Source organism: Oryzias latipes, chromosome 14 (genome assembly GCF_002234675.1).
Source record: "Oryzias latipes chromosome 14, ASM223467v1".
Taxonomy (NCBI): Eukaryota; Metazoa; Chordata; class Actinopteri; order Beloniformes; family Adrianichthyidae; genus Oryzias; species Oryzias latipes.
This window is the reverse complement of record NC_019872.2, coordinates 3,467,953-3,495,138: the sequence shown is the minus strand read 5'-3', so window position 1 is coordinate 3,495,138 and position 27,186 is coordinate 3,467,953. Positions and strand designations below refer to the sequence as shown.

Genomic DNA, 27,186 nt, shown 5'->3' with positions numbered 1-27,186 from the left:
GAGAATCACTGATTTATTGTTGTTTTTACAAAACGGCATCATTGATATTCATGGGGGACTCGGAGCAAAATGTTATAGTTCTGCTAATTATTCGTCATTATTACTAAAGTGTGTGTTTTTTTTTTAGAATATAAGAAAACCGTTGTTTTTGTCAGCAACCTCGCGCAGCGCTACGGTCCAACCACCGTGCTGAGTTTAAACTTTCACCTGGATAGATCACGTGGACTTAAAAAAAGGCGTCCATTTAAGGCGTGAGTCAGCTGACCCGCAGCCAGCCAATCAGAAGTCGTCAGCAGGTGTAAATACTCTGCTTTTGTGGCGCACCTGCAGGCCAGGCGCAGCAACAAGGCAGCAAACATGCCGGAGGACGCGACAGCGAGCGGTGAGTTTCTGCGTCCGTTTTTACTTTGAGCTTCATTTGCCGACATCGCGAAGAAAAAAGAAGAGAATGAGGGTCAGTGCGTCCAGATAAACCTTCCGGGTTGTCTCTGACTGTGAGGAGCAAAACATTCCGTGGTCTCTCCTTATTAATTATCCGGGGTCTTACTGTTGTTGGAGCCAATTCAAAACACATCGTAATAATTATATAATAAAGGAATAAATTATGTTGTTAACTTTTTATAGTGTTTCATTGTATTTATTTCAACATTTTTGCACGCAGAGGTTATACGGTTACAAACAGTGGAGTTAAATATAAAGTTTGCTGGCCTTAAAGGATTAATATGTTTTTGTAGCTTTCTGTCTTCTAATAAAATTTAATTGTTTCCATTTTCCCATATAAGTCAATTATTTAGAACTAAAAATGTTTTTTTTTCTTGTTAAGTTTTTGTTCCAAATTAATTTTTCCCTTGTTGTATTTATTTAAATTGAAGGAAAACAAATCTACAAAAGAATCCGACTTTCTCGCATAGAAAAATAAAATCTGGTCATGGATTTAAGCAACAGATCTTGCATTTTTTGACAAAGTCTTAAAAACTTTAAATTTTTATTCTAATCTATGTTTACTTGGAGATACAAGGTTTGCATATCTATATGTGACCTCCTGTCATGAAGTGGGCAGAAATGACTGAACTTTGTGCAGTTTAAGCTTATTTTTTATTACAAAGTTAAAAGGAGCATGTAAAAGAATAATTACCATATATGTTGGCTGTTAGTTAAGTTATTTGCAGATTCCTGTGAATTTGCAGATCAATGTCTCTCTCACATTACAAAAAACACATTTCCTTTCACATTTAACTTCTGTTTTGCTGGATTTTTGTTTAAATCCCATTTAGGAGAGAAGTGAACTAAACCTCACAGACCTCATGTGTTCAGTCCAAATGGGAGGTTAAATGATGATAAATCAGTTTTTCCAGTGCAGTCGCTGAAAATGACATTCTGAGCCGTTTGATATCCTGGACAAAGTTATTAAGGAGTTTAATTAGTGATAGAAAATATTCAGTAAGCTAAACGATGAATCCACAGCAGAAAATAATGGGGCAATCGCTGCAAATTAAACTGGTTCTGCTTTATTTGCAGAATTCTTTTGTATTACTTTTTGTAAAAATGGATGAGTATCTCATAAATCTTTTAGGAACCGATAGAGTTCAAGTTTTAATTCTGGTGAGAAAAAGCTAAATGTTAAAAAAATATTTTTAAAAGTTGATATTTCCTAGTTTTGTTTTTTCCCTTCAGTGGAAACGTGTGGACTTTTTTGCTTTAAAATTTTTTGTTGGTGTTCGTTTTGAGGTTTCACACATCCAGAGGGTGCACTAATATCAATAAATATTTAAATTATTTTGATGTTACTCATTGTTAAAAAGATCAGAAAGAAAGTAAGACATAATTCTGGCACCATAATATTTCCAAGAATTTGACTCAAAGCTCACAAGATAATGAGATTATACATAATCCTGCGACATACAGTCTTTTCATTTACCAACATTTGATGAACTTTGTACTCTGCAATGATAAAGGACACTGTCTTTTTTAAATTATTTTCATATTTGTGCAAAAATTCTCTTTTTTTAGCAATTTAGCCCAACATAAAATACTTAAGTACAGCTTTCTTTATACACCCAAATGTGCATCTTTTTTTGTTCCTCTCTTGTAACAAACATTTGCATTAATTATGGAAAAATCTAGATAAAATGATGTGTTTGTTTCCAGATAAGGGAGCAGCTGAGAGGAAGGCGGCGAGCATGCGCAGACAGGTCAGTCTGCAGCAGCAGCTGCACAGGTTTTTCCCAGCTCACATGTTAGCAGCCCTGCAGGTCGCTAGTCAATCAGTCTCACCACAAGTTGCTAACTCATTATCCCCTATGGATGCTTATCTATGTGAACATTTCTGTTTATGCATGTGATTTCTTCTATTTTCTTTAATATTTTTAAATTTCCAGGTCTGCTTAACATTGAACATTTCTTCAAACATGTTCAGATGTCAGTGGATCTTATCAAAGTACTTTAGGGAAAACACTGAACGCTGCAGTGACACGAACAAAAGCTGGAAATACAGCTTTTAATTGATGGTTGCTGGGTTTGGTTTTGCTCCTCCCACAGCTGCAACAGGCTCGTCGGCTAGTTTGCTGACATAAGCAGCTGCGCATGTGCCTGTTGAACAGGTAAAGGTGAGCTGTGACACGGACAGACGTGAGAGAGGTTGTTGTTGCAGAATTCTACATAGCAAAGCGTCAGAATCTGGGATGCTGTACGCTCTAAATGAAGGAGAGCGATCTGACATTTGTGGTGAGTTGTTGCTATGGTTACCGTTGAAGGTAGTGAGGGCGAATGCCTGAGCGGGGTGGGGGGGGGGCATGTTGGAATTTGACATCAATCCCAGGATTTAATTCCTTCAGAATGAGCTGATTTACTTTTCCCAATGATTGGCTTTTATATTATAATTGTTGTCATTTTGGTATCAAAGCAAATTGAAACTTAAAGTGTTAAAAATAAAATAAATAAATAAAGGTGGCCTGAAGAGTCAGTTCTGCTGTTATCATGAAGCTGATTTTTTATTTTTATTTAACCTTTATTCAACCAGGAAAGTCCCATTGAGATTAAAAACCTCTTTTCCAAGGGAGTCCTGGCCAACAGGCATCACATTTCAATAAAAAAAGACATGAAGACAAACATCATTAAAACCACATACGTCATAAAAAGCAGTTGCATTTTACTGCTTTGAGCTGGTTCTTAAAAACATATAAAGATACCAGTTCAGTTAGTTTCCAGTCTTTCTGCAGCCTATTCCAAGGAAAAGGAGCAGAGCTCTGTGCAGCAAATGGAACAGAAAGCAACACCTGGTCTTGAGATCTTAAGGAGTAATAAGATTCCACACTTCTTGTGATTAAAGAACAAATGTAGGGAGGCAGTAATCCAAGCAAGGCCTTGTAAATAAAAGTGTACCAATGTCCTAGTGGCCAGAGACCGCCATTGTACTCTTGTATACAGGTCACAATGATGCGTCATGGATCTATAGATCAGTGTTTTTCAACCAGTGTGCTGCGGCACACTAGTGTGCCGTGAGAGATGGTCAAGTGTGCCCTGGGAAATTGCCCTCATAACTGATCTAAAAACATTTCCCATCTCCAGGATTTCAGCTCTCTGTTCATCCAAACAGCCCCTGATAAAACACTGAGGAGTTAGGAATATAAAAGATCATAAAATACTTTTTCTTTGCGTTTATTTTATTTTATTAAAGACATTTTGATAAGGTACCGCGATTCAGCTGCACCTTCGGCTGTATTTTGGAAACGTCCCGTCCCTTTAACTGTCTCCACCAATCATTCTTGAGGGGCTTAATCACATGTCATCAGTCTGACCAATCAGAAGTGGTTAAAGTCTTCACTTCCTTGTCCCGATTTAGCTCGTAAAGTCGCTCAGTTCTAAAAAAAATAGCAGCTAAAGCTCGTCTTCTGCGCTGTTGCTTTCCACAGAATCCGGTATCAGACCGTGGAACAAGTGAACAAAACAATGAAGCTCCGAAAAACGATCTCCGGCCGTTACATGCACTACATCTCCCATGATGCATTGGGTTGTGAGCGTGACAGCGCATACGGAGATCTGTTGTTAAACGTCTTGAAACCAACGAACACACATCAAACTGTTTTTAAATCTTCTAACTTATCTTTTATTGCATCTTTTAGAAAAAAAACAGCTGCAGTTTCCAGCTTTTTCTGCAACAATTTTCTCAAAAATGCATGTGAGATTGCGGAGGGGCTGTGGATCAATACAGACTATGAGTTTCTCCTTTTTTTTAATTTTTGATGCTGGTGTGCTGCGGGATTTTTTTAAGGTTAAAGTGTGCCGTGGCCCAGAAAAGGTTGAAAAACACTGGTCTAGAGGATGATGAACCTCACGGAACATGGTGTCATGATACATGGTGTCAACCTTTTTGAGACATGAAGATGAGGCATTCATATACAGAATATCACCATAATCCAGCGCAGATAAAAAAAAGTTGCAGCGACAAGACGCTTTTTTACTTCAAAAGAAAAACACAACTTATTATGGAAGAAAAAGCCAAGTTTAAGTTTCAGGTTTTTTTTACTAGTTTTTCTATGTGAGGTTTAAAGGTGAGGGAGTCATCAATCCAGACACCAAGGTACTTGTACTCATGAACCACCTCTATAACATTTCCATCCAAGGTGGACACCATAGGAATTGTTTCAGGGACCTTCTTTGAGTTTGAAAACAACATTAGTTTTGTTCTGTCAGCATTGAGAACCAATTTTAACTGAATAAGTGAGTGCTGTACCGCATTAAAAGCTTTCTGCAAGGTTTCAATGGCCTGAGAAGAGTAACAGTAAATAACTTTGTCATCAGCATAAAGATGTAGATTAGCGTCAGAGACATTATCACCCAAGTTATTAATGTGCAACATAAATAGTAGGGGGCCCAGAACTGAGCCCTGTGGCACCCCCCTGTGGATAGTAACAAACTTAGAACAGAGACCTTCTTGTTTAATGTATTGGGTCCTGTTATTCAGGTATTTGAGAACCACGCAACTGCATGCTCTGACAATCCAAGGCTGAGTGATCTGCTTTTTAAAACAGCATGGTCAACGGTGTCAAAAGCTTTTGACAAATCTGTAAAAAGTGATGCACAGTACAGTTCTTGATCAAGTGCCACAATAATGTCATTTATCACCTTAATTAATAGTAGCGTGTTGGTACTGTGCTTTTTTTTAAAAACCCGATTGCAAGAAAGAATGTTATTCGAGTAAAGGAATTCTTTCAACTGGTCACAGACTAAAGATTCAGAATTTAGGATAAAACACATAAATGTGATATTGGCCTATAGTTAGTCACGGATGGATCCCCTCCTTTCGATAAAGGGAAAACAAAAGCTGATTTCCAAACTGATGGAATTTCTTTAGTTTTGATTGAAAGATTAAAGAGAATTGTGAGTGGTTCTGCAGTAAAATCTGCTGCCAGTTTAAATAAGTAAGGCTCCGTTAAGTCTTGCCCAGGAGGTTTTCTGTGATCCAATAAATGCCTTTAAGGCTTTATGCACTTCATGCACAGTAAAAGGTACAAAGTTGAATGGGTCCCCAGAAAACATGGGGGATTCTGTGCAAGGGTTTGTTGAGGACTTTCCTGCAGAATCAAACAAGGAACCTGATGATAAAAAATGCTCATCAAAGCAATTCAGGACTTCAGTTTTATCATCAACGACTGAATCTTTAACAACACAAGTAGGAATTCCTTGATTCATATTAGTCACAGAGAGAAACTTGATCACATTCCAGAAGTTCTGTGGGTTATTAAGGTTCTCAGTATTGACAGGCAAAAAATATTCAGATTTGGCCTTTTTTATGACAGAAGTACACTTATGTCTAAGCTGTTCAAACACAGACCAATCAGTGGACGAATCAGTTTGTCTTTGCCTTGTCCCATGCTCTATTACAGCCCTACGTCTGGCAGTAGAGCAATATTTTCCCATTTAACTAATGACAAACCATGATGAAAAGCTTGCTCACTAAAATGTTTAAGATTCCTCTTACAAACTATACGTGGTTTACATTTAGGAATTTTAGTGTTTCTGCAAACAGCAACAACACAATGATCACTTAAATCATTACAGAAGACACCAAGCAAAGAAAATGTATGCGGCATGTTTGTTAAAACCAGATCAGTTAATGTGAACTTTTCTGGCCTGGTGGGTAGAGTCACTAACTGAGTGAGATTGATGGAATCAAAAAATACTTTAAGTTCACTAGAAGTTGAATTTAACCAGTCCCAGTATAAATCACCGGCAGCCATAAGTCATTTGTTCTTTTTTAAATGTCTGCACCTGGTTTGGTAACGACAGACTCCCAGCAAAAGCCTCTGAAAACTCCTTTTACCTGGAAACAGCTCAGCATCCTCTTCACACTCTTTTCTTCTGCTCAGGAAGCTTCTGGAGGCCTGTGGGACTCCGTGAAAAAGGCCGCCGTCGTCATCGGATCCGGAATCTTGTTCTTGGCTGCATTCGGCAACTCCGTGACCTGGTGGGATGTCCGCACTGCAGCAGCGGCCTCTTCAGGCTGTAAAGACTGAACAGGCTCTTTGAAACCAAGCAAAGCTTCTTCTCTGTTTCTAAACAAAACGACGTGGAACCAGTTCAGACACAACACAGCAAACTAAAAGACAACAATTCAGACTAAATGAAGTCTGCATGAACTTCTGTTCCTGATTCATGCAGATTTTCCTCCAGGTGCTCTTTAGAACGCGGTGGAACGTGGCTTAAAGACCCACTCTGATGAAAATGCTGGGTTTGCTGTTTTTAACATGTTCTTGTGGCTTTTTTTGATGATGGAGAACATAAGACCATCATGATTAAAAATGCATTTCTGAGTATTTTTTATTCAAATCATAAATCAGGAGCAGATGAAAAAATGCCGTTTGATAAAGATTATATGTATTATGTAGAAAATATGCTGGACGGGGCTCAAGCACAACTTGGAGGTGAATTTCCAACTGCTGCTCTGCAGAAACGATGCCCTAGTACAGGGGTCGGGAACCTTTTTGGCCAAGAGAGCCATAAACGCCACATATTTTGAAATGTAATTTCGAAAGAGCCATACAATAATGTAGTGTCCCTTTCCCACACTGAGGCACGGAGACTTAACCTCTTTTAAGGTTCTTAATTCTGGTTACTGCAGACCACAACAAACGCCGTACAATTAATTCAGCAGCTCCTGAATCTCTCCCGCCGAGACGAGACGAGAGCGCGTCTCCCAACTTTATATTCCCCTGCTCCCGCTGCAGCCCTCCCCTTTCCCTTATTCGGCCCATAGCTGAACCCCATTGGTCCAAACTACCTAACAACAGGCTGAGCGACAGAACTGAGGGCCAATCAGATCTCTGCATGATCGATGCGTTCCATGAACTCCAGAACTTTTAACGCGGCCCAACAGCCATCCAACTCAGTCCGCGACAATATGTTTAAAACTAAAATACAAGTGAATGTGTGCATTTGATGTAATTTCAACATTTTTAAAGTACAATAAGTCTGTGGATTCTTTTTAATAACATTGTTATGCTGTTTCTAATAAATGATGAGTATTTCTCGTGGTAGTTTTGCTGATGGTCTAGTCTGGTTTACGTGGTGAGTTTCTGCTTCATGCAGGCGTTGAGACTTTAAACGTGATCTTAGGTTGGTATGAATGTTTTGTAGATGTGAGACAGACTGCTCACATGCGGACCTGGAGCCAAACACACATTCACACGCTGCAGTGAGTGACAGGCAGTGGGTTTTACCTATTTACAATCCCTGCGCGATTCACCTGCTGCCGGTCCCCACAACACCTCAGCCCCCCCCTCTGCTTTCTCCCTCACACATCCCGTCCCCGCAACTGCGCGCTCTTTCTCAGAGACGGGAGCGCGCAGTTTTACGCACGGCAATTCACAGGTTTCCGGGTGGTACAAACTCTGTGAATTAATAGACAATTTTAAACTTATACTAGTGCTGGCGCAGATTTGTCTCTCTAAGCACCGCTACTACTGCGCGCCTCTGCCATCGCATCGCGCACGAGAAGGACTGGTCTAATGAAGAAAAAAAATTTGAATTAAAGATTTGTCTGCGAGCCACATGTGACCATCAAAAGAGCCATATATGGCTCGCGAGCCATAGGTTCCCGACCCCTGCCCTAGTAAAAGGTTTTTGATTTTGCCTAAAAACGGCATAATCATAATTAAAAAAGATGTCTGGAAACACTTTTGCAATTGATCAAAAGAAGATCAGAGTGGGACTTTAAAATGAAATAAACGCAGTGATGTGACCCAACACTCAGCAGGACTAGAGCAGAACATGTTTCTAGAGATTTTTTGTTTTTATTTCGTGCAAGGTTAAAAAAAACCAAAATGTTTATCAGTAAGGAAAGTGAGTTCATGACTGAAGCCTGATCACTTTCTTCCTGCAGGCACCTTCAGAAATTCTGGGGAGCGTCAGGAGACTTCTGGCAGAACCTATGGACTAAGTTGTACTTGGCCTTTGAAGGTCATGAAGCTGCTTTGTTCTTCATGGGTAAGAAATAAATCTGTTCTTCTGAAAAATCCCAATGAATCTCGATCTGCAGAGGAACTCAGCGATCGTCTGTCAGCTGAGAAAAGACAATTGCCCCTTGACACGGGAAAGGGCTTTCATAGATTCACACAGCTCTGTCAGGAATGTGGAGACGTAACAGAAACTCGGCTCACGTGTTTGTGAAGTGGACACGCATGACTTTTTCCCAGAAGGCGCAGCAGAGTCTTGATGTTTTGATGACAGTTAACCCTTGTGCTATCTTTGATGACCCCACCCTTACATTGACGTGTTCTCCCTACCATGACAAAGGTGGAGAAAGGTGGAAAGATTACATGTAATCCATGGACACCAGTGAAGATCACAAATCATTGAAGAAAAAAGGTTCAGAGCACTGTCTAGTGGGTCTAGATGACCCAACTCCCAACGGTAAAGTGTCTAGGATAGCAGAAGGGATGAAGAGACTTTATTTGTAAATCATGGTGGAAAATAAGTATTTGTTCACCTAAAAACAAGCAAGATTTCTGTCTCTCACAGACCTGTAACTTCTTCTGTAGAGGATCCTCTGTCCTCCACCTGTTACCTGTATTAATGACACCTGTTTAAACTGGTTATTTATATAAAATACACCTGTCCACAACCTCAAACAGTCACACTCCAAACTCCACTATAGCCTAGACCAAAGAGCTGTCTAAGGACACCAGAGACCAAAATGTTGACCTGCACCAGGCTGGAAGACTGAATCTGCAACACGAAAGCAGCTTGAGGTGAAGAAATCAACTGTGGGAGCAATTATTAGGAAATGGAAGACATGCAAGACCACTGAGAATCTCCCTCCATCTGGGGCTCCCCCTAAGTTCTCACCCCATGGGGTCACAATGATCACAAGAACGGTGAACAAAAATCCCAGAACCAGACGGGGGACCTAGTGAAGGACCTGCAGAGAGCTGGGACCAAAGTAACAAAGGCTACCATCAGTAACACACTACACCACCAGGGACTCAAACCCTGCAGGGCCAGACGTGTCCCCCTGCTAAAGCCAGTACATGTGCATGCCAGTCTAAAGTCTGCTAGAGAGCATTTGGATGATCCAGAAGAGGATTGGGAGAATGTCCTGTGGTCAGATGAAACCAAAATAGAACTTTTTGGGAAGAACTCTACTGTTTGGAGGAGACAGAATGCTGAGTTGCATCCAAAGAACACCAGACCTACTGTGAAGCATGGGGGTGGAAACATCATGCTTTGGGGCTGTTTTTCAGCAAAGGGACCAGGACGACTGATCCATGTAAAGGAAAGAATGAATGGGGCAGTGTATCATCATATTTTGAGTGAAAACCTCCTTCCATCAGCAAAGGGCATTGAGATGAAACGGGGCTTGTCAGCATGCCAACGATCTCAAACACACTGCCAGGGTGAAACAGGAGTGGCTTCATAAGAAGCATTTCAAGGTCCTGGAGAGGCCCAGTCAGTCTCCAGACCTCAACCCCATAGACAATCTTTGGAGGGAGTTGAACTTGCAATCTTCTAATAAGAGGGCAACCGCCCTATCGCTGCACCACGGCTGATTTGAGTATTAAGCTCCAGAGGGTTTTTTTTCTTCCTTTTACACCATTTATCTAGAAAAACTGGATATTTGGAATGAAAATTGCAGACCTCTCTCATTTTTTTAACTTGAACAATTTGGTGGGTGACTAAATACTTTTTTACCCCACTGTATTTGTGGCAGGTGTAGTTATGTGGAGAAATATAAAAAAATTGGTTTTACAACTAAATTTTAGACTAAAATGTAGGGCTGGGCAATAAATCGATTTGATTGATTATTTCAAATTTCTATTTAAATTTTTGGTAAAATCTGGATTTGTTGGGTTTCTTGACCTTCCATTGTTTTGAGGAAGGTCTCTTGGAATGTACAAATATGAAAATGGCAAAGAGGAGCTTTTTCCCATGAAAGGAACAGTGTCGATCTATGGAACTGGCTCCGTTTTGCAACTTCAGACTGGAAGCAACAAACTGCAAAATCTGTTTGAAGGCTGTTGCTACCAAAAGTGAGAGTATGAAAAAATTTGAGGCGGAAGGAGAGGCTCAAGTTGGCGGCGGCTCACAAAACACAGTTGTACAAACTGTCAGGGTTTTGACTTTTTCCTTAATAAAGAGAAGAACCACACAGGACATGAGAATTTTTGCTAGACTTCTGCAGAAGGAGAATCGGTCTGTGACAGCGCAAACTGTCACAGAGGAGTTCTGCCATCCTAGTGCATGAAGCCTTCTTTTATTGAAAACTGAAGGTTGCAGACATGAATGTGGGTCATTTAATCAGAAACAACAGGAACATCATATTCTTGTATAATCAGAACTTTTCAAGTCATTGTTTTCTTACTGAAAAGATAGAAATGAGACAATCATATTATGGAGATTATAGTGTGCAAGCAAATGATAATTATATAACTCTAACACAAACATTTGTACAGCTTGTATTTAGATGTACTTTAAAAAGTGTGAAACAATCATAGATATGATCGAACTAAAACGTTCCTGTTAAAGAATCAATGTAATGACGGAAATGTCTGTGGAACCCAGATGTCCTGCATGAACCAATGTTCACATTTTCCTGGACAGGGACGATGTTTGCCCCCACCGTGGCGTTCTGGGTTTCAAACGGTCTGCTGCTGTTGGTGGACACCACCGGAAAACTGTCCTTCATCACTCGCTACCGGATCCAGATGAACAAGAATGAGCCGGTAAGCTGAGCCCCACTGACTCCTCGAAATCATATCCAGAATTTGTCCCGTTTGAGTTCAAAATCTAAGTCTTTAACACACTTTGACATTTTCTTAAGATGAAAGCAGATACACTTCCGTTCAGAAATCTTATCTTTGTTAGAGTCAGTTGTGTTAAAAACTTGTGTACATCAGCAGGAGGTTCTGATGAGTCCAGATCTCTCAGAGCAAAGTCCGCCGTGTTTGAAATACTGACGTGGTTGCAGTGGAACAGACGAAGGCCGACGTTCCAGATAAGAGGCCTGGTAAAAATTAATCACATTAGTTGTTATCTGTTGGAGATTACAGACAGGAACACGGTGCACACACAGGAAGCATAAAAACATCAGGAAAAACTGTCTGCTTTACGATAGAAAAACAGTTTGTCCTGCTTTTTTTTTTTAGTTTGGACCTCGACTTAAAAAAAACTAGTTTCACTAAACGGTTTAGAGTTCAGGCGCTGTAAAACCTGCTGGATGGTCAGCTTTGTGTCAACACGAAAGCTTGTTTGTTTTGGTGAGAAACTTGACCTGAAACAGAATCATTGATCGTTAATCCAACTGCTTTCTGGGAGAGGATGTGGTCGCTGTGCGCCTTTGCTTCCTCTGTGATCCATCATGATCAGAGGCTTGAAGCTGATCATCGATGTGTGGATTAGACGTTCTGATGCTTTAGGTTAAAAAAAAAAACGGTTTACTCTAACTAATCGGAAAGAAAAAGCTGCATTTTCCTGCTCTCAATTTGTGGTTCAAATGTCTCGTCCAGTAGTACGATGGGCTTAAACGGGTCCAGAACTACAACACGTGTTAGTTATAAAAGTGAAAGTGAAGTTCAAAGGCCAAACCTTAATGGAAAGACTTAATTACAAGTTATGCCACAAAACTCCCCCAACTTACTGTAATGAAAACGAGTGAAATGACTCATCCATGGAGTAGAACTTAATTGCTCCTGAATATTTAAAAAAGTTGAATCTTTTTCTAAAACACACCTAACCTGAAATTAAATGACCTTAAGTGGATCTTAAAGGTCATTTATAGAATTTGACATTAAATTGACCCAAGTTTAATCAAGTGGCAGAACATTCAGTACCACTTTTTAAAGCTGAATAACTGAAACTGAAATGCACTTTAATAAAGTCTCTTTTGCAAATTGATGGTAGGATATATCAAACATTTTTATACTTGGAGATATTACAAATGGAGGCATGAATTAATGGGGCCCAGAAAAAAAGCCCTGTGTAATAGTTAAACATAATCATTGTTGAGCCAAGTTTATTCTAATTACATTTTATTGGGCACCTGTAAATATGAAATTAATTTTATTGTAGTCAGAATACTAACAATAGGAGCATGTGTAAAATAAAAAAAAATAGGGGGCCCAGAACAAAGTCCTGAGGAACTCCACATGTAATTGTTTGTGCATATTCGATGTTAAACATGTTTTACTTAAATTAATCTCTTTTGGGAACCTGTAGTTAATATATTAATTCAATAGTAGACAGATTACTAACAATAAAAGCAAGAATGACATAAAACCAATGGAACCAACGTTTTTTTCCTCCAACCAACCCTTTATCTGTCGTGGTGAAGAAAAACATTGAGGCTTTTTAGAAAGATCTGCTATGTTTCCTCAGGTGACTTGATTTTATGTGGCAGCGCAGACCTACAGCCTTTTAGCTGCTGCCATTCTGAACCAGAACAAATGTCCCACATTCTGGAATGGTATTAATATACTAAGTGCAGAGATACCTTCGAGATTACCGCGAAGGGGGGTCTAAGGGCAGGGATGCCAGTATACTTAGTCAGTTTGTTAGTTCATTTTAGTATTTTCCTATTGAACTCTTTGTATTCATGATCCTTTTGAGTTCATGTTTTACTTCGAAGCCCATCGAGACGACTGTTGTTGTGATTTTGGGCTATACAAATAAATTGAATTGAATACTAAGCTCCCCCCTCGTTAACTTTTTGCACGTCATATTCACAGCTGTGGGTCCTAAACGGTGCCTTGTGGAACTCCACTTGTGTTTTTTGTCCACTCTCTGTTCTCCTAATTTGGTTTAACGAGGTACCAGAAAGTCCCACTCAGTCTTCATCCACCCTTAATAGCCATGTGGACCAACACCACCCCCCCAAACAAGAACAGCGTTAGGAGCTGCAGCGGTTCTGCCTGTTTCTCAACCTCCAGCAAAGCAGAAGCAACATACCAGAAAATGTAAGAAGCATAAAATTACTGATGATGGTGAAAATATCTGCAACCATTATCAAACTACCATGTCCAAAGGTTCCTTTCTATACACTGCAGGGGGATGACGGCGTATCATGTTTGTAACCAGAGTCCAAAGGTCATAGATACATCTGGTTGGAAAAAAAACATCAGCCTGAGATTTTAAAACTAGAAATCCTCAGTTTATCGTCCAACATCAGCATCGTCTCTTAGCTGCTGCACGCGGAGCCTAAAAATAAGATTTGTTTCTTGTGTGCCCTTATTCTGTCACCTTGCAGGTGGATCCGGTGAAGCTGCGTCAGGCCCTGAAGACCGTCATCTTCAACCACGTGTTCATCTCGGGGCCCATGGCGGTGGGGGTTTACTACTTGATGACCTGGAGAGGAAACCCCTGTGGGCCTGAGCTCCCCACCTTCCACTGGGGTCTGATGGAGCTCGGGGTTTTCTCCATCATTGAAGAAATTCTGTTTTACTACTCGCACAGGCAGGGGGCTTTTATTTTGAAATGCAGAGTTCATCGCATACTTGAATTTGTCAGGGTAGCAGATGTGATGCTTTATTTCTCAGGTTGTTCCACCACCCCAGCCTCTACAAGCATTTCCACAAGCAGCACCACGAGTGGACGGCTCCCATCGGCGTGATCTCCATCTACGCTCATCCTCTGGAGCACGTGGTAAGCGACTGTCCCAGGTCCCCAGTCGATGGCCAAAGGTTTGGAATGAGTCTGAATGTGGGCGTTCCCCCCCTTAGATCTCCAACACGCTGCCCGTGATGATCGGGCCGGTCCTCCTGGGCTCTCACCTGTCCACCACCTGCATGTGGTACTGTGTGGCTCTCATCAGCACCACCATCTCCCACTGTGGCTACCACCTCCCCTTCCTGCCCTCCCCGGAGTTCCATGACTTCCATCATCTAAAGTGAGCCTGCAAGTCCAAATTCAGGACACAACGTCTAGATCTCTGGAAAACGGGATGAAAACAATCAATAACATCTGAAAGATCTTTAGAAAAGCTACTTTTGAAATCTGCTACTACATTGAACTAAATTCAAACTTTTTTTGTTCCATCCTTAAGCTCCACCCACAGCTCCTTTTGCTCCACCTGTTCGTTTCTGAAATAACAGCTGCTCCTTTCAGGTTCAACCAGTGCTACGGGGTTTTTGGCGTTCTGGACAGACTCCACGGCACGGACGCCAAATTCAAGCAGACCAAGCAGTACGAGAGGCACATGCTGCTGACCAGCCTCACGCCGCTGACGCACAGCATCCCAGACCATCCCAAGAAGGGTCAGTGACCCCCTCCGACCTCCAGGGACGTTCAGGAAACCACTGTAGGGGGTCTTCATGTAAGCAGAGAGAGATGCTGCTCTCCCAATCGCTCTTAATTAGGTTTTGATTGATCCAAATTGAGAAACCGGGGTTTCTCTGGTTCTTTTCAGCTTGATTTTAACAAACATTTGAACAGTATGTAACCGTTTACAGGAAATTCAGTCCAAACATGAAACTGTTTTGCCAAACTTGTGATGCATTCACTTAAATACTGATGCACTTTTCTCTGGGGAAGCACTTAGACCTATATACTAAAAGGAACTTTTATGTAAATGTATATTTTCTATAATGCTGCAGAAAAATGGTTTTGAATAAATTTTGAAAAATGTGATGTTCTTGTTCGTCATTAAAAAAAAAAAACACACAGCAAACAGAATTTTCAGGTTTTTTTGTCCGTTTTATGTTTTTTTTTATTTAAAGGAAAGCATAATTACTACAAATTACAAATAACACTAAGTGAATCACATCAGCCTACAAAGCAGATATTATGAATATTAAATGTTTTATACAAGATCTCATTCAAGTATTTTACATTTTTCCATTTTATATATTTTTTTTGTTCCTTTTTTCTGCGTTTTTGTCTTTTTTTTCCTCATGACAAGCCTAGAATAGAAGGTGATGAACTAGGATGGTTGTTTCTTATTCGTATGGCTTTCTGGAATTAGTCCTTTTAGAATTCGCATCCCCAGACATCCTAACAGCCTCGTTTGCTCCGAGCGGCCTCCCGCTCCGCTCCGGTCCGGCTCCTTCCAGAGTCTGTGCGGACGCGTAGCAGCGTGATGGAGGGAGGGAGGGGCTCAAACATTCAGACGTCCACCGCGCTCGCTCAGAGGAACAAAGTGGGTTTTCTCAGGAGGAGCAGTCCAGTAAACACTTCTGATGCCTCTGAAGCGGAGGCCGAGGACAGAACCTGAAGAATCCCGGACACCGGCGGCGCCGTCCGCCTCTGTGACCGACGGCCGAACGCTGGAGACGAACAGGCACAGTTTCGTTTGGAGCTGCACCGTCAAATGCAGACGTTAAGACTTGAGATTTTCTCCAAAACTTCAACCCCCAAAACTAAATACTTGTGTGCATTTTCAGACTCGTCACACATTCTGAGGGAAAACTGGAGGTTGAGGGTTTGATCGCCTGGAAATGTTTGCTCTGGTTTCTTCTATCAAACCATCTTTTCTGTTTTTTCAAAGACCTGCCGACTCCCCGAATTCCCTTTTGTGTGAAAAGCACGTCCGGATGTTTGAGTTCAAACCTGGCCTCCAGCATAACAGCACTAGAAACACAGCAAGCGGAAATTAAAAAGCAATAAAAGATTTTAAACAAAGAAAGAAAAAAAATTCGTACACATATAAGGCGAATATAGAATCTGATCTATAAACAATAAACGGGAGTTGAGATCGTTTCTCTTCATCGGTCAAATTCACATTTACATGAGGAGGAGGAGGACAGGATCTGACATCAGTTTAGGAGTCGGGAGGATTTTCCTCCAGAACGTGGGACGACTCGGATGAAAAAAGACCACAGAATGGGGTCTGGGATTCGTGCCGGCGCCTGTACCTGACCACACCGTTAGTGTTCACGCCTGTAAATGACAGCAGCTGATCGCCACCATCCACTCTTCAAGTACTTCAGATTGAAAATTCCAGTCCCCAAAGCACTGCTGACGGATGGATGGATGGATGAATGGATGGATGATGGATGGATGCCTTGTGTCCTCCTGGGGTGGGGTGGGGGGGTGGGGGGTCACAGGGAAGATCCGTTTTCAAAAACAACAAAAAAAAAAGCCCCAAGCTGCCCCACAGAGGGAGCTTGTGGACGTAACAGACTTCTGTTTGGAAGACCTGTGGAGACTTGGGAAGGAGGGAGGTTTGGCAGAAACGCGCCATCTAGTGGCAGCTGTGGGAACTGATGCTGCAGAGACTTAGAAGCACTAAAACCATTAAATAAGGCAACTCTCAAATCTGCTTGTCCATCATGGCGCGGGGTTTAAACAAGTCTTTTTTTTCTATTTTGGTTGTTTTCTGGTTTCCCCCGTCCACAAAGTAAATGAAATGCGTTTTTTTTTCGGCCCCTGACACACAGCACCTGGCTTCACACCACTTTGGTCCAGTTGGATGCTGAGGGCGGGGCGCCTCCAGCGGAGGGGGGGGGGCTTTCAAGTACTCCTCCCCACACTGATGAGCAAATCGGTAATCCAACATCTGGTAGGGGAACCAAACAGTTTCAACCAGCAGGACAGATGATAGAAGAGGAGGGGGTCCCAAAGACCGAGGGCTGGGGGCCTCAGACTGAAGAAGAAAAGTAAAAGGAAAAAAGGAAGCAGCCGCTGAGCTGCTGGAGGAGAAACTGTGATCCTTTAACTCTTGTCTGATTTAGGAAGTTCTAAAAGCAAAACATGACAAAAAGGATTTCTATCAGCGATGCTGCCAGGCGGGGGTGTCATGCGTGAGTGAGGAGCCCCCCCTCCCCTCCTGTGGCGCACAAAGAGCCGTGGGCTCCCAGCCGTGGTTGAGCTGATCCATGGAGGCTGGTGACTTTCTGCTGGTTATTTCAGCGTTTTGGCGTCTGGCTCGGCGATGGGGGCGGGGGCTTTCTGGCCGCTGGGCTTTGGATCCTCCTTGGCAGCGGGGCCATGAGCCCCCGCCTGGCTGTGGGGCCGGCTGGAAGACTGGGAGGGGTTTCGGCGTCGACCTTCCCCGCTGGACGGGTGTCTCCGGCGGCCTCCGTCCTCCATCGGGGGCTGGAACCAAAAAGAACGGCTTTAGGTGAACAAACTCCGCCTCCAACTCAAACAAACCCCGCCTCCCTTCCACCTACATCAATCCTAAAATCCTCCAGGCGTTTGAACTTCTTCAGGTGCTCCTGGAGTTTGGGCTCAATCTCCAAGGTCTTTGTTTTGGAGTATTTGAGGAACGCCCAGAACTTCTCCAGCCCGTAAAGCTGGCCTGAGGTGACAAAGCAGACAGGTTGAAGAAGGTTGCGGGTTGAACAACCGCCATCTTGAAGCTCCACTCTGAGCAGCAGACGTCCTCCTCACCGGCCTCGTAGTCTCTGATGGTCTCCTCCTGGAAGTTCTTAAAGATGTCCGGCCTGAACTTCTTCTCCAGCCCGTAGCTGAAGTACCTGAACAAGCACTCCAGACCATACCTGCAGCACAAACACAGCTGAGGAACGGACTCAAACCAGCAACCAGGGATCAACGGTTGCAGCCGCTCAGCTCAGACGGCATCAGAAACCTCAGAGTCCGTCTGCAGATCCCATTCCATTTTAAAGAAAGGTGAACCACCTTTCAGATCAGATGCTCACCTGTAACCTTCTTTCCCGTCCTCCAGCGCCAGCTGTCGGAACTCCTCGTACATCTTCCTGTTGAAGTGATCCCTCAGGAAGAACGACCAGAAGCGGAAGAGCGTGTTCATTTCCTGCGACTGGCCGATTCCCAGCCGCTTCCGCTCTGCGGTGGGCGGAGAGGAGGCAGGAGAACGAGGTCAGGGCTCCTCAGAGGAAGAGGCGGACGCACGCGGACGCAGCGGAGACACCTACCGTTCAGGCAGCGCCGGCGGTATTTGTGGTAGACGTGTTGCGTGAAGCCGTTCTCCTTCAGGAGCTCGTGCGACGGGTGCTGGAACTTGGGGAGGGACTGAGGCGTGCAGCCGATGTTGCCCATGACGGGGGTGCCCTCTGACGGGCTGGCGTTGGAGCTGCGAGGGACAGTAAACACGATCCAACATGATCATCCTAAGCTCCCCAAACTCTTTCTTATCCCTTGAGCTGTCTTGTGGGGTCCAGATGACCCCACTCCCCACAAGACAGCTCAAGGGTTATCCGTCTGACACGGTTTTGAATACGTCTGTTGATGCTCTACCTCTGTACAACACAAGCCCACATCATCATGCCTCCACCACCGTGCTCAACCACTGAGATGAGAGGTGGACTCTTCATCCAGAATGACGAAACACCAAGCTTCCCATGATGCATTTCTTCAACGATCCATTTCCTTCTACAGAGCTTTGGTCCGTTTTCAACACAACATTCTACACAAAAACCACCACATGTTGAGTGTCCTGACCAAGTCATGTGACTGGAATAACCAGGAATAGAATCCTTTGTGAACACACCGTTCCCTCATTTAGTCTGTTTTAAGGCTGTAGAAGCCGCCGCTACACGCTTGACGGGCTCTTCTCAGACAGAAAAACGTTTTCACAATTTTCTCTCTTGTTTAAACCTTTATAGAAAAATAAGTCCAGCATAATTGAACGAAAAAAAAGATCTGCTGGTGGATAGAAAGACTCAGCAGTCCCATACCATGATGCTTCCTCTGCAACTCACCTGACAGAGGCGGTGCGGGACCGGTGCTCTCTGGAGTCCATCACCCAGCCCACGTGGCACTCCATGGGGGGGTTGGAGCTGTGCCTGGTCTTCCTCTTCCTGGGAGTCTGGAAGAGGAAGACTCTGAAGCGTGAGTGAAGGAGTTCCCCTCGGGAAACCTCCTCACATCAACCCCACCTGCCCCCGCCGTCTCACCTTGGCGTCGACAGGCCGGCTCTCCTTCACCACCGGGTAGAAGCGAGGCGTCATGGTGGGGTCCTTACGATGCGGCGTGCGAGGAGTCCGCGGCGTCCGGTAGTTTGGCGAGTCAGGCACGGTTGTGGGTAGCGAGCGGGCCATTGAGGAGGGTTCAGGGGCGCCGAAAAGTTTGTTTGCCAAAGCATCTGTGGGGACTGAAACACGACGAGACGCTAAAGAAGTGAGCTTTAAACTGCAGAGAGAAGAACGACACGCCGCCGATGAGGAGGAGCACTCTGATAAATGTGACCCCATTTCAAAAACTACTCTTTAATCATTTTGAAAGCTGAAGTAGAGTAAATGACAGCTTTAATTTTTGTTCCTGGGAATCAGAAAGTGAAACTATGAACTTTATTTGTGTCATTTAAGCGTTTATGTCAATGAATGACTGAAAAACAAGAGGCTGCACACCGTCAAAGTCCCACTCCAGTCATGATTTGATCTATTTTCAAAGCGTTCCCAGTGGTTTTATAATTATGATTAACCTGTTTTTAGCCAAAATTAAATACGCAAAGACGTTTTCTAGGACATAGTTTCTGCAGAGCAACAGATTCAAGCGGAGACGAGAAAAAACAAAGACTTACATTGGTTTACAAGTGGAAGCATCAGAATTTAAGCTTCAGGGAGAACACTTCCTTACCCATAAAGACATAACATTTAGATTAAATAAAGACATTAACATTTGTCCTCCATCATCGGAAAGATGCCATCAGAACATGTTAAAACTACAAAAACATGATTAGTTTTGAGTTCGACTTGAATCTGTTTTTAGAAAATGCAATATTTACATAATAATATATTAACAAAGTTAGTAGTTTCAGGTTTCTGTGTCGAAATCTTGTCACTTTTTTTTGATTTTTTTCTAACTGCTTTGCACCTCAATCTGTTTTTAAAAAAAGATTAAAAACCTAAATTTCTCCTAAATAAAAAAAAAAGGAGAAACTATTGTCCTGGTCAAAACAGATTTTAGTTTAAAGCTTTTAGTAAAACATAATCTGCTGATTTTGTCTGGGTTTGCTTACTCTGCTGGGGGCGCGGGGGTCCGGGGGGGACTTCCTGGTTGGGGTCGACGGGGGGTTCTGGGGTCAGGCAGTCGAACTGCTCCCGGCTGATCAGGTGGACCTTCTTGAAGTTCTCCACCTCTTGCTGGAAGCAAAGAAAAGACAGAAACCCGCAGCGTGAGTAGAGGGAGCGGAGGAAGCGACCGGCAGCGGCGGAAGGGGAATCTCCGTCGGCGGACCTCATCCGCAGAAGTTTGGAGACAGACAGGCAGCAGCAGAACATGGCGGCCTTAAAGAAGCGTTTCACCCTCATATCGCCACAAACAGCAGCTCCACACAAACCCGTCTGTCCTGAGAGCAGCAGCTCCACTCACACTCATACTCGGCCTCTCTTTCCAGAGACTCTCCAGGGATCGGTCCGCGGCCATCTTTGCCTCCCCCCTGGCACCCCGCCGTTTGGGGTCTATTTATAAACGAGCGGCGTGTGTTCCACAGGCTGCTGGATGTGTGTTGGCGAGCGCGTGAAGGTCCCACACAGAGCCCAACAATGCAACAATGGGCGGCAGCGGCAACAAAAAAGCGGACAAAAAGGCAGCTTCTGTGCTCTGCTTTGGGTCCGGATCCAGAAAAAGCTGCAACTGAAGGAGAGCCACCGCTGGAAGGCCTCCATGCATGACTCTGCTCTTTTTCCCTTTTCACCACCATAAAGCCGCCTCACCTTGATGGTGGCGTACTCCGGCTCATAGGGGGCGTCCCACAGGTCCTGCTCGTAGTAGAAGAGCCCGTCGTTGATGACCTTGACCAGCTCGTTGGTCAGCTTGGCGCGCGACGTGTGGTGTCCGGTGCGGTCGCCGCCTGGGTGCTTCCGCAGGTAGGGCGGCGTCTGCGTGACGATCAGGATCTTGTTGACGTCCTGGTCATCCAGCTCGCCGTCCGTCTCTTCGTCTGACCAGTCGGTGAAGGTGTTGCGGCGTCCGTCCATCTGCTCCATCTCTTCGTCGAACATGAAGTCCAGCTCCTCTGGTTCGTCCTGCTCGGCTCCGTCCTGACCCCACAAACAAACACGATACTCAGTTACTTTCATTCATCAACAGACTGTCAGGATTTTCAAACTCTTTGTAAACTATTTTAAAAACTGCTAAAAACTGTCTAACTTCAGGATGAAATCCCAGCTTTAAAACTAAACTCTATAATCAGGTAATTCCATCAAGTCACCACCAGGTGGCTTGTTTCACAAATATAGTTTATTCTGTAATAATGTTTTGAAGCCCTATTTTAAATTTGACCTTTAAAAAACACACGTGTCCACGGAGGGGCGTGGCCTGTTGATGGACATGTGACCATTAAACCTACAGCTCTAAACAGAACCAGAACTGGTCCAAAACCCCTGCAGATCCGTGCAGGTGAGCGGCTCACCTTGTTTCCTGAGGTAGTGCGGGACGGCGAGGAGCCGGGCGGGGGAACCGGGGATCGAACCACTTCGTCTTTTTCCTTCTGCTGCTGCACCGAAGGGGCCTGCTTCCATCACAAAAAGAGGAGGGAGAGGAGATGAAGAGGAATGGTGAGAGCAGATTCTGTCAACACCTGACTGGATGGATGGATGTGGTTTGGTTCTGAGATCAATCTGTGGAGCTGTAGCTTTAACTCTGAGCTCCGTGTGAAGACGTGACGTTCTGAGCTGACCTTGGGTCTGGCGGGAGACGGTCGGGGCCTCTTCTTCACCTCGATCCAGGACTCAGAGTCCAGGTCAGGGAGGCTGGCAGAGAGGCCCTTGGGCATGGATTTGAGGTTGGAGGTGTCTGGGTCAGGCTTGGCCCGCACTGGAGAGGATCCTCTGGAGGAGCCTGCAGCAGAAACCCTCAGGTTAACAGCCGTTGAGGCTCTGGTGGAGCAGGTGCAGGAAGGCGGGAATGGACCGACCTCTCGGATCCCCAGTCATCTGCCTCGGGATGAACTCGGGACAGTTGATGAGCTGGGAGAAGTCTGTGTGCGTGTTGTTGGGTAAACTCAGGCCGGGCAGAGGCCACTTCTCTGGGTCCTCCTTCCTGCGGATCTTCAGGTCGATCACCTCCACCTCCTTACTGTCCTTGAGAGCCTGATGACAGACACAGCAATGGTAAGTAAAGACTCGCCAGAAAGAGCTTCTGTTGTCCCTGGAGAAGCAGAGTCTGCAGATCAGAGGTCTAAAAGTTCTCCCCACAGATGCTGAATCAGAGAAGAGACATGAAAAACTCATAATTTCTGCAGAAACCTCCAAGTCTGAAGCTTCCCTGCATTCAATAAGCTGGTTAACCAGCACATTTGTGTTTCCGTGGAAACTCTAAAGCATCAATACAATCCCGGATGCAACTGTGATGAAAAACCACAAAGCTGAAAATCACTAAAACATCTAGAAGAAAGAAAAGGGACGTAACACTAAAGAGGTCAAATATGAACCACGGTCGTGCTTTAGGGGCGGCCAGTTTCAAGCTCAACCTTCAGACACGATCACAGGTGCAAGGTCAAATATCTGAACTTTAGCATAGAAGACGCACCGTCAACCAATCAGGGACTCAGCTTTGGCCTGTGACGTACTGATGCAATCATTGGGCGGAGTCCAAACCAACACGGAGGAGAATCTGATGGTTCTGAACCTTTTTTTTTTCTTCATTCTTTATTATAATATAAACTATTTGAAAAAAAATGTTTCATAAAAAACAAAGCTTTTTTGGGGTTTTACACCAATATTTCTCAATCTTGCTCGTTTCAGTCGCCGTTTTGCATCAGTCAAATCATCAAAATCCACTAACGTCAGGCTCCTTCAATGCAGACTGCAAAAAGCAGATGACAAACTGAACACCTGAGCTCCAAAAACCTGCCACAACCAGCCCGCAGAAGGCTTTCCCGTCCTAGCTGAGCATGCGTCTCCATAGCGACGGCAGAGGTGGACTCGTCCGCTCCTGCTCACCTCCAGGATGACGCTGACGTCTGTGGTGAGGGCCTGCACTCGGTGAAAGCTGGCGATGAGGCTGATGGGCAGGAAGCCCTCCTGATCCATCTTCCTCCTCAAGAAGAAGTCCCGCTCCAGGTTCTCCAAGCTGAAGTAGTACTCTCTGCAGAGGAAAGACCAGATCCACTCAAGTCACCAACAAAACGACACAAACAAATGCTTCAACTGATGCCGTGGCGTCCGTGGTGGAGAAGGAGAGGAACCAAGTTCCCAGGAGGGAAGCTGGTATTTGTGGAAACAGAAACCACATTGTTCAAGGTTTAAATATAGACAAGAAGCAGGTTCACTTTGAGCTTCTGCTTCAGGACAAAACCTGCTTCACAGCTCAGATCAGAGTCAAAATTCTCTGCTCATGATTCATCAGAGAAGAGACATGAAGAGCTCATCACTTCTGCAGCTCCTCCTCCTCCTCCTCCTCGTCCGTATACGCCTCTTCCCAGCGAGCTGGACTCACATCTGTCTCTTGATGTAGTCCTTCAGCAGGTCCTGGTCCACAGAGTACAGCTCAGCGCTGCTCATGTTGTCGTAGTAGTACGTGACGGAGTTGCCAAACTTCTGGCTGTAGGAGCCGTCCTTCCCGTCGTAGGACTTGTAGGTGCAGTGGTAGTCGTAGTGACCTTCCAGAACGGAGAACCACGTTAACAGGAAAAAATGTTAGTTTCTCTGCACATCAGATGTTCTCGAATCCAGATTATAAATGTAAAAAGGGCATCAGGTTTAGGGTTTTAACTCTTTTTTATGACACAAAAATAAAATATACAATAAACATTTAGATAGGGACAATTTTTGTCTTTTAAAAGCTGAATTCTGACGTTTTTTATGTGAACATAAAATATTTCGTTTTAAAGAATTGATCCTAGAGTTTCTTTTGATATATCAAATATGTTGTGCTGCCATTTTATTTTCTTAATTTTAATGATTCATTACTATTATTATATGTTTTTGGTGTATATTAGGCGTAGTGATGGGATGTGTATCGCCTTTCTGTTTGGAGTTTTTTTTTTTTTTCCTTTTGTTCTAGGTTTCAATGGGGGGAGGAAAAAAAAGTGTAATCATTGTTATCACGTGTTTAATATTGCTGCTCTAAAATCCAATAAAAACAATTTTGAAAAAAAAAAAAAAAAAAGAATTGATCCTCTGGTTTATCAACAACAAAAACAAGCAATAAAACATTAAAAAGCAGAAAAAAACCACATTTATAGGAAATATCCTAATGGAAATTAAATGTATTTAGTAGCAAATAAACAATTGAAACTGAACAGAATAAAAACAAAATGTTTTTGTTTTAAAAATCTGGGTGTAAAAACTGTTCAGCTGTAGTTTTAGAACTTTAAAGGCCATAAAGAGAAAAAGGTTCTAACTTAACAGTCAAATCTGACAGTTTGGCAACAAAGTTGATCAGCCTGAAGCTAAAATACGAAGCGTTTTTCTATTGAAAATCAGAAATAAACACGTCTAAAAGGGAAAATCGTTGCTGCTGAGTATTTTTGTCGTCACCTGTTCAGCCGGCTTTCACTTCCATGTCAACAAAAAATAATCCAAACAAAGAACCACAGAGTCTGGACAAAAGTGAGACGCTCCTGTGGAAACAGGCCGCTTAAGGAAGAAGCGCAAAAAAGTGAGGAGAACAAAAAAGTTTCTTTTTTTTTTTTTAAAGAACGTGAAAAGAAGCAGCTTTGGAATGAAGGTTTTTCCTGCTCAGCTGTTCTGGACGAAAAACAACCATGAGTCATTTTTAGCAGCCAGTCATACTTTCTGTTTCTCTTCTGGGCTTCCAGATGTCACAGAACTATAAATAAACTACAGAGAATGGCTGTTTTACCAGAAGCTTTAAGCCTGACTTTAGGTCCAGACTAAATGTCAGAGCGGTGAGCCGCAGATCAGAGCTGTGCGGGTTTTTCTCCACAAGATGTTCAATCAGAGAAGAGACATGGAAGCTCATCATTTCTGCATCAAGCCTCCAGGTCAGGAAGCTCCAGGAGCCGCTTGGTGCATCCATCCAACCACCACCAACTTTCCCAAAGGAGCATCAGGAGCATCTCCATCTGAACTAATCATGTTTGGGGTTTAACCCCTTCAGGGCATGTTGCCATTTAAAACATTGAAAGCATTTGAACAGACGTGGACGCCTCGCTCACTGACTGACTGACTTTGGCTTTACAGGTCAGACTGACTGCAGAACCTGCGAGTCAAAGAGCAGGGCAAAGCCCCGTAAACACATGTAAGTGTTAGTCACGTCGCTTGTGTCAGCTGTTGGAGAGGAGAGGCTGGCGCCGCAGCGTCATGTTTGAGTCTGATCAGCAGAGAGGATGAGGAAAAGGATTACCTCTGCCTCCTCCTCTTCCTCGGCCCCGGCCTCTTCCCCGTCCGCGTCCACGACCTCTGAACCCACCCCGGAACGGCGCCCCCTCGCTCTTCACGCTGGACACCTCATCGTGGTCGTCGTGCCACTCCCGTTCGTGCTTCTGACTGTGCCAGTCTGCGTAAAAGAGAGCAACCGTCCTTCAGTGAAAGCATCGGCCACAGCGAACCCTTCAAATTAAAAGCTTGAAACAATCCATCCAGCATTTTACTGACTGATAGTTTAAACAAGCGGACAAAGCCGGCGGCCGCTTCAACACACCCACAACCACACACTTCCTCCTTCACACTTCCATGTGGACGCACAAAAGCACAGAGGGCGACGCGTAGGGCGGGCGGGGCTGACCTCTGAGGTCGTTGCGAGCGTTGGGAGGTAGGCGGGGGTTCTCGTTCTGCCTGCTGTTGTTCCTGGAGGCGGAGCGTTCTCTGGGACCCTCGGACTTCACCTCGATCATCAGAGGAACCCACTTCTGCTTGTTTGCTGTTTGACAGAGATGAGAGGCGACGCTCAACAAAACAACATTTCACAAAGAACACATGAAAAAGAAATCATCCAAAAACACAGCAAAACCTTTTCCTGGAGATTCAAATCAATTTAAAAATACCTGAGGTGAATTTTACAAGTATTCCAATATTTAGTTAGTATAATATTACCTTTTGAAAATGGAATTTTTTGTCAAACGTTTAGACTAATCTTTTATAACAAAGAGCTCAGTAAAATGTTTAATGCTTTCTATGTAAAACACGGTTCAGGTTTCTGTGCGTTTGACACAATGTCATTTAAATATGATGAAACAGCCAAACAATACAGTATACTCACTAAGATATATTTAAGAATTACAAATATGAAATGTTTATGAATAAATACAGTCCATTTAATTGAATAAACCTCAGAAATTAGCTTTAGCTGCGGTTTAGGCAGAAACGTCTTAAAACTCTTATTTAGCATCCGAATACTTGAATATTGGAAATGTTCTAGAAAATGTGGAAATGAATATTTGTGACGTCCCAGATCGCTGATTAGCAAAGTTGATAAAGTAAAAATACACTTTAGGTAATGTAATTATTGCTCTAAAATTGCAGAATAATATTGGATTTTTAGTATGTTAACTAAGCTAAAAGTATGTGCTACTGTCACAGGAAGTAAATAATTCAAAGTAAAGCATGGGTGAAGGTCCTTATTTTCAAAGTAAGACTATCAAGTGTTATTAGAAATTAAAAAGTGAGACAAGTTCTGAAAAAAGGATTTTTAAATACAGTCGACAATTTCAATAAAAAATAGAATGAAAATTGAATGAATGTGAGAAAAAAAGCAAACTACACAGATTTCATGATCAATGAGTGATGTGGAATCATGAAACTGCAGTCAGGCGTCAGCTAAGGTTCATAAAACATGACTGTTAGAAAAAAATGAGGTGAAAGGTGTTTTCTAGTTAGTCAGTAAAACTTTGAGGATACCTGGAACATTTTTAGGATTTGTTTGAAAAAG

At 43.4% G+C, this 27,186-nt stretch overlaps 2 protein-coding genes across 3 annotated transcripts in view; one reads left to right on the top strand and one right to left on the bottom strand.

Moving 5' to 3' along the window:
• The first annotated feature begins 292 nt into the window (after nt 1-292).
• On the top strand, nt 293-15,117 carry faxdc2 (fatty acid hydroxylase domain containing 2). The gene is made up of 9 exons (XM_004076047.4): nt 293-382; nt 2,149-2,192; nt 6,369-6,466; nt 8,381-8,484; nt 11,098-11,219; nt 13,739-13,944; nt 14,028-14,133; nt 14,211-14,377; nt 14,596-15,117. Exons 1-9 carry the CDS (start codon nt 358-360, stop codon nt 14,750-14,752), a joined length of 1,029 nt encoding a protein of 342 aa, XP_004076095.1. The 5' UTR covers nt 293-357; the 3' UTR covers nt 14,753-15,117.
• A 45-nt stretch (nt 15,118-15,162) lies between these two features.
• Nucleotides 15,163-27,186, bottom strand: part of larp1 (La ribonucleoprotein domain family member 1) — a 48,560-nt gene continuing 36,536 nt past the window's right edge. For both annotated transcript variants that reach the window (XM_023962691.1, XM_023962692.1), the window contains 16 exons: nt 26,044-26,178; nt 25,663-25,815; nt 23,791-23,953; nt 23,295-23,439; nt 22,268-22,442; nt 22,031-22,191; nt 21,764-21,862; nt 21,066-21,392; nt 20,369-20,492; nt 19,305-19,501; nt 19,110-19,216; nt 18,324-18,481; nt 18,090-18,234; nt 17,821-17,930; nt 17,601-17,728; nt 15,163-17,523 (listed from right to left, as the gene is read on the bottom strand). In XM_023962691.1, the coding sequence (XP_023818459.1) occupies nt 17,329-17,523; nt 17,601-17,728; nt 17,821-17,930; nt 18,090-18,234; nt 18,324-18,481; nt 19,110-19,216; nt 19,305-19,501; nt 20,369-20,492; nt 21,066-21,392; nt 21,764-21,862; nt 22,031-22,191; nt 22,268-22,442; nt 23,295-23,439; nt 23,791-23,953; nt 25,663-25,815; nt 26,044-26,178 (2,522 nt within the window). In that variant the 3' untranslated portion in view covers nt 15,163-17,328. The remainder of the gene's footprint in view (nt 17,524-17,600; nt 17,729-17,820; nt 17,931-18,089; nt 18,235-18,323; nt 18,482-19,109; nt 19,217-19,304; nt 19,502-20,368; nt 20,493-21,065; nt 21,393-21,763; nt 21,863-22,030; nt 22,192-22,267; nt 22,443-23,294; nt 23,440-23,790; nt 23,954-25,662; nt 25,816-26,043; nt 26,179-27,186) is intronic.

Bases quoted from the DNA above. Each gene is read 5' to 3' on its own strand.
- faxdc2 (XM_004076047.4), top strand. From the start codon at position 358: ATGCCGGAGGACGCGACAGCGAGCG. The intron at 11,220-13,738 runs GTAAGCTGAGCC...GTCACCTTGCAG, and splicing joins AGATGAACAAGAATGAGCCG to GTGGATCCGGTGAAGCTGCG. The intron at 14,378-14,595 runs GTGAGCCTGCAA...TGCTCCTTTCAG, and splicing joins CATGACTTCCATCATCTAAA to GTTCAACCAGTGCTACGGGG.